Source organism: Nematostella vectensis, chromosome 3 (genome assembly GCF_932526225.1).
Source record: "Nematostella vectensis chromosome 3, jaNemVect1.1, whole genome shotgun sequence".
NCBI lineage: Eukaryota > Metazoa > Cnidaria > Anthozoa > Actiniaria > Edwardsiidae > Nematostella > Nematostella vectensis.
The window spans coordinates 16,772,015-16,782,770 of record NC_064036.1 but is presented as its reverse complement, the minus strand read 5'-3'; the positions used below and the strand labels follow the sequence as shown (position 1 = coordinate 16,782,770).

The following is a 10,756-nucleotide window of genomic DNA, read 5'->3' as shown; positions in this document are numbered from 1 at the left end:
CTTGATGAGCAGTCACTAGTCGAACTCAATGACTACTTTGCGAACCTCTGTTGGGACACAGCGTATGAGCAGCCCACCCTGGTCGAAGTCCATAGTGAAGACCACGCCCCGGTTATCTCAGAAAGATACGTATGGCAATGTCTGCAGCATTTGAAGAACACTGCAACCGGACCAGATCTCATCCCATCTTGGATATGGAAAGAACACGCAGAAATATTTACATCAATCATCTGCAAGATTTGGAACTGGTCTCTTGAATCAAGTGTTTGGCCGTCGTCATGGAAACGTGCCCATGTAACCCCCCTACCTAAAGTGGATGTACCAAAGGGCAAGACCGAGTACAGAGGAATCAACATTACGCCTGTTATTGCCCGAGCTTTCGAAAAAGCTGTTTATAACATTCACGTGCGAGAAACCGTAGAAGAACTTCTGAGTTCCACTCAGTTTGCATATAGAACTGGCGGGAGTTGCACAGACGCGCTACTATGCATGCAGCACTCGGTCTACGGCTATCTAGATAGTCCGGAATGCAAAGCCGTCAGATTGTTTGCGATGGACTTTTCCAAAGCGTTCGATAGCGTAAAACACGTAAATTTGTCATGTAAGCTTAAACAATTACCATTAAGTCCCTTTATTGTTAATTGGTATCTGAGTTTTTTGGCTAGCCGCCAACAGCGCGTGGTATACAATGGGTTTGAGTGTCATTGGAAATGTGTAAATCGAGGTACAACGCAGGGCAGCGTTAGTGGCCCGTATCTTTTTAACATATTTATCAATGATTTAGAAATCAATTTATGTAATCAGCCCGCTCTGTTTAAATATGCTGACGACTCAAATATTGTTATTCCTGTCTGGGCCAATGGCGAATGTCGCACGGACTTAGTAGATTTGTTTTTAACTTGGACAAAGGACAATGGCATGGTATGTAATTCATCTAAATGCAAAGAGCTAGTTTTCCGCAAGAAAGGGTGTAATCAGAATATCGAGTTAGTGAACAACATTCCGCAATGTACGGTATTACCGATTCTAGGGATTACCTTTCAGTCTAACGGCAAATACAGTGAACATGTGCGTTCCAAGTTAACAAAGGCAAATAAGTGTCTTTACATTTTAAGATCTTTAAGAAAGGAAGGAATTTGTCAAGAAGAACTCGATCACCTCTTTAAGTCTATTGTCCTTCCTAATTTCACTTATGGCTTGTCCGTTTTTGGTGCCTCAGACTCGGATCTCACAAACATACAGAACTTCCTAGAGAGATGCTTTAAAAGGAAATACATTTCAAACATTGTAAACATCCGTAAACTTCTAGAGGAGGCAGATAAGAAGATTTATCGTACTCGCTTAGATCAACCTGAATATCCTCTGAGCAAAATCCTGCCTAAGAAAAAAGACCAAAAATACAACCTCAGAAAAAGAAATGTGATTTATCCTAGGGTTCACTCAGAGCGATTCAAAAATACTTTTGTCAATAGGCTTGTCTTTAAATATAGTGACATATAATTGATGTAGCGCATTTACTTATAATCGGTTTCTCCTACATTTTGTAAACTTAGACATGTTGATTTATCTAAGGCAATAAAGATTATTATTATTATTATTATTATTAGAAAGTCCCAAGGTGTACCTCATTTTGCCGGGTAAGTCATCTAGAAAGTCCCAAGGTGTACCTCATTTTGCCGGGTAAGTTATCTAGAAAGTCCCAAGGTGTACCTCATTTTGCCGGGTAAGTCATCTAGAAAGTCCCAAGGTGTACCTCATTTTGCCGGGTAGGTCATCTAGAAAGTCCCAAGGTGTACCTCATTTTGCCGGGTAAGTCATCTAGAAAGTCCCAAGATGTACCTCATTTTGCCGGGTAAGTTATCTAGAAAGTCCCAAGGTGTACCTCATTTTGCCGAGTAAGTTATCTAGAAAGTCCCAAGGTGTACCTCATTTTGCCGGGTAAGTCATCTAGAAAGTCCCAAGGTGTACCTCATTTTGCCGGGTAGGTCATCTAGAAAGTCCCAAGGTGTACCTCATTTTGCCGGGTAAGTCATCTAGAAAGTCCCAAGATGTACCTCATTTTGCCGGGTAAGTTATCTAGAAAGTCCCAAGGTGTACCTCATTTTGCCGAGTAAGTTATCTAGAAAGTCCCAAGGTGTACCTCATTTTGCCGGGTAAGTCATCTAGAAAGTCCCAAGGTGTACCTCATTTTGCCGGGTAAGTCATCTAGAAAGTCCCAAGATGTACCTCATTTTGCCGGGTAAGTCATCTAGAAAGTCCCAAGATGTACCTCATTTTGCCGGGTAAGTTATCTAGAAAGTCCCAAGGTGTACCTCATTTTGCCGAGTAAGTTATCTAGAAAGTCCCAAGGTGTACCTCATTTTGCCGGGTAAGTCATCTAGAAAGTCCCAAGGTGTACCTCATTTTGCCGGGTAAGTTATCTAGAAAGTCCCAAGGTGTACCTCATTTTGCCGAGTAAGTTATCTAGAAAGTCCCAAGGTGTACCTCATTTTGCCGGGTAAGTCATCTAGAAAGTCCCAAGGTGTACCTCATTTTGCCGGGTAGGTCATCTAGAAAGTCCCAAGGTGTACCTCATTTTGCCGGGTAAGTCATCTAGAAAGTCCCAAGGTGTACCTCATTTTGCCGGGTAGGTCATCTAGAAAGTCCCAAGGTGTACCTCATTTTGCCGAGTAAGTTATCTAGAAAGTCACAAGGTGTGCCTCATTTTGCCGGGTAAGTTATCTAGAAAGTCACAAGGTGTGCCTCATTTTGCCGAGTAAGTTATCTAGAAAGTCCCAAGGTGTACCTCATTTTGCCGGGTAAGTCATCTAGAAAGTCCCAAGGTGTACCTCATTTTGCCGGGTAAGTCATCTAGAAAGTCCCAAGGTGTACCTCATTTTGCCGAATAAGTCATCTACAAAGTCACAAGGTGTACCTCATTTTGCCGAATAAGTCATCTAGAAAGTCCCAAGGTGTACCTCATTTTGCCGAATAAGTCATCTAGAAAGTCCCAAGGTATACCTCATTTTGCCGGGTAGGTCATCTAGAAAGTCACAAGGTGTACGTCATTTTGCCGAATAAGTCATCTAGAAAGTCCCAATTTGTAGCCCATTTTGCCGAGTAAGTCATGAAGAAAGTCTAGAAAAGCCCTAAAGTTTATTTTGAAACTTGTAAATTTGTCTTGCAAAAAGTTGCACGCAGGTGTAACGCCTGTGACACCACTTATCCAACTAGTGTTTCCTTTCTAGCACGAAAGGTAGAATGCGCAATAAATTTTCTTCAATTTCCAGAAAAAAATTTACTTTTGACATTGAGGGACTTCAATTTTGTTTTTCAAAACCGAGAAACGGACGTGTAATATAGGGCCCTTCAAAACCCCTAGCTTACCTTGAATAGAAGTTACTGATTTGTTTGGTTCTCTTTGTTCATAAGTACAAAACTACGGCTTCTGGATCAAGTACCTCGTTGATCGGCTTTCCCATGTGAGTTCAAGTGACAGTAGCTAAATGTTTTTTTGGACAATCTTTTATAAATGTACCAAAATCCACTGAATAACCATATTTGTGTGGCGGGCATAGAGCGCCATGAACGCCTCATGTGACGTGACTTTATAACTAGTTGACGTGATTATATTAATTTCTTCAACGTCAATACTAATACACGACAAATACATGTGACAAATGATCCATCATTTTTATCTTATTCAGGCTTTTTTTTCTCGCTAGATCTATACCCATACCCCTGAAAAGAACTTTCACCTTGTGATGGTTGACTTCAACACAACGGATATTGACATCGATGCGTATCTACAGAAGTCAGCCTTGAATAGAAGGCACGTGTACTGAGTATTTTGAGGCATAGTTTAACTTTTTCGTTAATCCCCGCATTAAAACTGTATCAAATTTTCAGCTACACTTTGGTGAGGATGAAGGGCCATTTCTTTAAGACTCTTGCTATTAACACTGGTGTTGCAACAGTCAAGGTAAACGGCCGTCATTTCTGTTCTAAATATAATATGTTCAAAGTTCAAAAGGTCCTTCTCAGCCACATCTTTGTTTATTGTTTTTAATCTATATTAAGAGACAATTTCTGTTAAAAAGAAATATTAATCAAACTCAAATCTCAGTTATCAAAATAGCTTCCCCAAAGCTTCCAATGGAAAAAGGCGTTTTCGCACCCTCCATAATCTGTATACTTGTCGAAATCATGCTGAGAACCGTAAATTTACAGCTTTATTTTTGTTCGGCTTTTAGGATAACAATAGCATTATTTTTCTTATGGACCTACACATCACGGTGCCATCGTGTTTCTTTGACACAATAAGGAAGGTAAGACACGCAAAAGAAGGTAAGGGCACGCAAAGGAAGGTAAGACACGCAAAAGAAGGTGAAGACACGCAAAGGAAGGTAAGACACGCAAAAAGGAAGGTAAGACACGCAAAAAAAGATAAGACACACAAAAAGGAAGGTAAGACACGCAAAGGAAGATAAGACACACAAAAAGGAAGGTAAGACACGCAAAAAGGAAGGTAAGACACGCAAAGGAAGGTAAGACACGCAAAGGAAGGTAAGACACGCAAAGGAAGGTAAGACACGCAAAGGAAGGTAAGACACGCAAAAAGGAAGGTAAGACACGCAAAGAGGAAGGTAAGGCACACAAAGGAAGCTAAGACACGCAAAGGAAGCTAAGACACGCAAAGGAAGGTAAGACACGCAACGGAAGCTAAGACACGCAAAAAGGAAGGTACGACACGCAAAAGAAGGTAAGACACGCAAAGGGAGGTAAGACACGCAAAGAAGATAAGACACGCAGAGGAAGGTAAGACACGCAAAGGAAGGTAAGACACGCAGAGGAAGGTAAGACACGCAAAGGAAGGTAAGACACGCAGAGGAAGGTGAGGACACGCAAAGGAAGCTAAGACACGCGAAGAAGGTAAGACACGCAGAGAAAGGTAAGACACGCAAAAGAAGGTAAGACACGAGAAGGAAGGTAAGACACACAAAAAGGAAGGTAAGACACGCAAAGGAAGCTAAGACACGCAAAGGAAGCTAAGACACGCAGAGGAAGGTGAGGACAAGCTAAAGGAAGCTAAGACACGCAAAGGAAGGTAAGACTCGCAAAGTTAGGTAAGACACGCAAAGGAAGGTAAGATACACAAAGGAAGGTAAGACACACAAAGGAAGGAAGGATCTCTTAAAGGGGGCTATCAACAATATAAAAGGTATTACGTGAAAGGGAGTATCCAGTAATTCTTTTAGGAGGAGGGGGTATACACAATATTGAAGGTATGACATGCAAGAGAGTATCATCCACAAGAACTGTATAAGGGAGGGGAGAGATATATTCATAATACGGCACTTTAAAGTTGTTTATCGAATAGAAACCTTTTGTATGCGTGCTGTGTTCCTGATACAGTATCTCAACGCTGTTTATAACTCATTATTATCATATGGCAAAAGGATAGTCTTTGACGATCCTTTAAAAAGAATTGACCATTTTTTGGCCGTAAAGCCCCCCCCCCTCCTTCCACCCCCCTAGGTCTCCCTAGCCCCTCGCATCCCCAACCCAAACCCTTCCCAAGATACGCGCCTGCATAACAACAACCGCATGCTAATTTGTACTTTTGCACACAGCACGTGGTTAAAGGGAAGGCAGGGTTCTTCCCGTCAGTGTTACGACTGCACTGCGGAGGCTCAGATCTCTACCCACGAGGTAAGTACAATAAATCCTAACTACTTACCAACCGAGAGTGAGGTCATGCCGGGAAATATCAAACTGAGGCTTTGGCGTATCGAACGACGCTTTGCATTTCCTTTGTGCTGCTTTATGATTTGATAGAAATATTGCATTTACAAATAACAGGTAGTGCTTTTATCATAAGGAGGCTTTTCTGGGTCTTTACACCCCTTGTTCTTTATTCATTTGCCTTTGTTTATCCGATATAAATAACTTTGTAAGCTTTGTATAAAAGCTTTGTATTTCTTGGCTATCGATGGCGCTCGCCGGCTCGTCATCTTATTGTTTTTCTTTTTGCCAAACTTTTCCTCTTCAATCTCTTCAGGATCATAAACTCCGACTCAGAGTGCTCGTCCATTCCCATTTTTTTTTTGGTGGCTTTGGTTTTTTGGTCGATTTTGGTTTTAGCGAAATTCGTGCAACCGAACAAAACAACACAAAAAAGCCCACCAACCAGCCATTTCTGCTTCATCTAGGTGAATTCGCTACTCGAATGTTTGCTGTCGCTCATTTTGCAGTTTGATAGTGGAAAAAAAAATAAAAAAAAAATTGTGAATTTTTTTTTTTCCTAGGGCAATACGGAATTCCGTAATGCCCTCAGAGGGGCAATACGGGAATTTCACGACTACAAATTAGCCAATCACAGCCCGCGTACTATCTTAGCCATATAATAAAAAGTTTTATTAACCTAAAACAGTTAGAAAAAGATTTCATTCAAATCTTCGCACGAGCATTTTAAGTACACATCTCCGCTCGTGAAGTACGAATAGAAGCGCGAAAGAAGCACACAAGCACGCGCAAAATGAAGGAACGAATCCTCACAAGCAGACGAATTGTCCTAAACATAGGGACAATGAACAAAAGGGTGTAAACTAAAATTTCTTGAACCATCAGCAGCCATCTCAATTTTATTCATTTATTTAACTGCATGCAAATTTAGTCAGGACTCGATAAAATCGCATCTGTATAAGTAAAATCAAACAGCAAAAAGACACAAGGGAGAAGTAAACATCTTGCAAGTAGACGATGAGCCTCGCTTCAAGTGGCGGTTAAAAGCCCTAAAATGCATGAGCAAAACCCTAAACGGAAAGTTACAAGAAAAAGTCGGTTGTCTAGTAGAAGAAAAACAATGCAACAACAAACTAGAGAAGCAGCTTTCAATATTAGAAGAAAAAAACATGAGACGGGGCATAACCAGCGCTAACAGCCAATCCAAAAAGCCAACAAGAACAATATCAACAGAACTCGGTTGAATCTACTGCATCTACACACGCGCAACAACAAGAAGAACGCGACTCGAATAGAAGATACATCTCTCTATAGGGATAATGAATGATGCCAGGTGCAAGGTATCAACAAGCACATCTACAGTATTATTCCTTGCAACACCACGAACGACCCATAGAAATATCAAAGAATCCAATCAGAGTTCGTCATGGAGTGATCATGAACACTGATGTGAATGACGTGGAGTCCCAACCTGCGAACACACCTTTAGTGTTTTTCGCTATATATTCATTAAAATCAGTTAACACAACCGCACGCTTTGGTTTGCGAATATTGACTCATCTTTAATCAAAGTATTTACAACTTATGGCATACGCCATGACCTTATATGGTATTAAAAATAATCATTATCAATAACGTCATCTCTGTTATATGATGCTTAAGTAAAGTGTGCTAATACACTACAATACCGGCAGAGAAACAGGCACATAGGGTACATACAGCTATGAGCGCTTTCCCAGGGAAAAACATTATGTGCAGCATCACCGCAAGGCGCGACAGCCTCGATAAAGCGGTGTTTAACATCAAAGTCGAGGTGGGTGAACATCTGAGTGCGAAAAGCAAGTCACCCTGGTAGACAACCTAAAAAAGGAAAGGCCGGGACGTAAAACATCTGAACAAGGAGCAGGGTATTCAGGCCCGTCACCAGGGGGGGGGCTGCGAACGGCCAAAGGTCCACTTTCGGTCCTGAATAGACGTGTTACTTGTAGACAAAACTATAAAGCATAAGCTAGATCACTCTGGTATGTAGCCATATCCGATAAAATAAACGGCCGGTGGAGATACTGCACGCGTAAAAAGGCATAAAAAAACTTCGTTCGTTTAAAATTTCGAATCGTGAATTTTGAATCTTGAAAAAGGCGCTTTAATACGACCAAAGAACACGCAAAAAGAAAACATGAACACAACACTAGACTACACAGCTCTTTTCAACAAGTTGATTTTTTAATTTTGATTTTCGCCCTATGTTTACCGTAAAATCGATAGGGACAAATAAAGAGCTTGGACTACCTGTGCGTAGACAAGAATGCTACAGCTTTTATAACCTAGCTAGATCTGTTTCTATTTACGCTTATATGCTCATTTATTTGATACCCATGGAACTGGAACCTTATTTGAAATAGGTGTATACAGACGCTCAAGGCTGAAAAGGACCAAAATTTGTTTCTAGGTTTCTGGGAACATCAGGGTTACGGCTTGTTCGGGTGTTATAAAGAGGACTGGGAACGATTTGGAGGAGAAGACGTGGAGAAGTTCCGACACAACTGGGGTGGAGAAGACTGGGATCTACTAGACAGGTTAGAGAGGGGAGAACTGGGATCTACTTGACAGGTATGAAGAGAGAAGAGCTGGGACCTACTTGATAGCTATAGAGCGGAGAGACCTGGGAACCACTAGACAGGTATGGAGCGGGGAAGGAATGGGCCCTACAAGACAGGCATGGAGCGGGGAGACCTGGGACCTACTAAACATGTATTACGCAGGGAGACTGGGACCTACTAAACATGTATTACGCAGGGGGACTGGGACCTACTGAGCATGCATTGCGCAGGGGGACTGAGACCTGCTAGGCATGTATTGCGCAGGGGGACTGGGACCTACTTAACATGTATTGCGCAGGGGGACTGGGACCTACTTAACATGTATTGCGCAGGGGGACTGGGACCTACTAGGCATGTATGCGGAAAAGACTGGGAACTACTAGACAGGTATTTCTTCTCCGTTGTCTTTTCCCTTCCCTAGCAAAAGTCTTGTTCTATGATGGACAACGCCCTTATGATTGCTTTCGCAGAGTGTGTGGCGCACAACTGGAACCGGAGCGAATGGATTCGCCCAAGCTCTATCACTTTCCCCATGTCAGGAGGGGAAGTTTCTATGTGGGGGAACAGAAAAAGAAGACAAGTTGACATGATAAAGAACTAAAAGCGAATTCTTGGATTGTTGATGGGATTACTCTCTAAGACGGAGAAAGGTGGTCGAACAAGATACAAGAGTATTAATGTTTTCAAATCCACGAGGAAATCTACCGATGATTCAAATGATACGGATTATATTTTATAGTTTATTAGTATTAACAACCAAGAAAACATGAAAAAGTCATTATCACTGCGATGGTTCGCTTAAACAAGGACCCGCGTTATAAAAGGCGCGGACCTAGTCCAAGTCGTCATTTTCGCTAGTCCATGTCAAGTGCAGAGCTTCGTAAATATCGAAAAAGCAGAGTAGTAAAGATTAACTTTGATAATTTCGAAGTTGAAAATAATGTTCTGTTACACAAGACAATAACGGCGAGCTTCTTGTGAGCAGTTTTCTTCGGCAACTTCGACAAAAATTGTGATTGAAAATTTATTTAAAATACAGAAATGACGCTATTCTTCAGCGCGCGCGTGAAAATAACGAAACCTGAAAACTTATTTCCTTCAAACTCGCTCCATTCTTTATTTCTTATTTGTGCAGTCACCAGATAAGATTGAAACATAGTTCTCTATGCACGATTTATGTTTAAGACGTTATTTCGAACTTGATTATATCTCTTTTGCTTCTTTTTGTGGAGCTCTGCTCTCGACAAAGTCTAGTGGGAATGACGACTTGGACCAGACGCGCGCGAGGTAATTTACATAAGTCATACCTTTTTATTAACCCATTGACACCTCAAACGGCCTGTAATGGCCTTGGGAACAATCCACAATCCCAAAATTCATAAATGCAAAATAAACATAATGAGATGAGGATACTCAGGCATCAGTCTAAGGTATAAGTTGTCTTGAAGATATGCATCCAACCAAGATGATAGCAACTACTCTTCAGGCTCAGGTTTTTTGACAAATTTCTAATCGAACAAAGAAAAAAAAACAAAATCATCCCTATCAGCAAAACGCCCAAAATGCCACACAGGGATCAGCAAGCACAGCTCAATACACAAATAGATACCTTTATTCTGATCCTCCAGGTACATTTCAGATGCCTTAAAACACAATGTCCACTCCTTGAAGGCTTCTGAAACCGATCCTCCGATCTTGCTAGACGTGGTCTCCTTAATTCTTCTCGAAGGTGAAATTTATTTTGGGGGTCGGCTGGGTATTTGTTTTGACGTGAATGCTAACATTAATAAATACATACTTGACTGGCTGAGATATCTGTCCACTTTGGCTTGTGAACACTCTGTATGTAGAAGCTGGCCCTTGGTGATCTCCGATCTACACGATACAACATGACGTCAAATATATAGTGGAGCCATCGCTATAACGAAAAGGCAAGTTAAAATAAGTTAAAGTTAAAATAGACTTGCATACTACTTGAAAAGGTGGTTGTTAGAAAGAGGTTAACATTATCGCTATATCGCTGTATAGAGGTTCGAGGTTGCATTGCAGTGGCGGGTACAATTGGGGGGGGAGGGATTTATTGCTCAAATGCGCCATTCAAATCTCAATATTGTGGACGATATGCGCTATATATTAAGTGAAAAAAATATCAGGTATCCCAGTTAAATGATACATAATCTAAGCTCTGTGAAACCATGACTCGAAATAGCGGTGCATCAAGGTTTACCGGCCTCGTCCTCAGGGGCCCCTCAGGATCCTTTGTGTAATTGCCCATAAGACCCTGGGAACGAGGCTGGAGATTTTTGTCCGGCTGTGCAAATGAGCGACTATTCCTTAGACTGTATTTAGAGTAACATCAGGGGCTCCCCCTAAGGCTGCTTAAGACAGCATGATTTCGTCGTATGCAACCCCCCCGCGATCTTCTACAACTC

The 10,756-nt window shown here is 41.5% G+C and overlaps 1 protein-coding gene across 2 annotated transcripts in view; it reads left to right on the top strand.

The window, feature by feature from the left end:
• LOC5514234 (beta-1,4-N-acetylgalactosaminyltransferase 3) overlaps positions 1-10,134 on the top strand; it is a 29,694-nt gene extending 19,560 nt beyond the window's left edge. For both annotated transcript variants that reach the window (XM_048725393.1, XM_048725394.1), the window contains 7 exons: positions 3,412-3,461; positions 3,705-3,811; positions 3,889-3,961; positions 4,233-4,307; positions 5,613-5,691; positions 8,174-8,300; positions 8,795-10,134. In XM_048725393.1, coding sequence (XP_048581350.1) covers positions 3,412-3,461; positions 3,705-3,811; positions 3,889-3,961; positions 4,233-4,307; positions 5,613-5,691; positions 8,174-8,300; positions 8,795-8,909 — 626 coding nt within the window. In that variant the 3' untranslated portion in view covers positions 8,910-10,134. The remainder of the gene's footprint in view (positions 1-3,411; positions 3,462-3,704; positions 3,812-3,888; positions 3,962-4,232; positions 4,308-5,612; positions 5,692-8,173; positions 8,301-8,794) is intronic.
• The last annotated feature ends 622 nt before the right edge of the window (positions 10,135-10,756 follow it).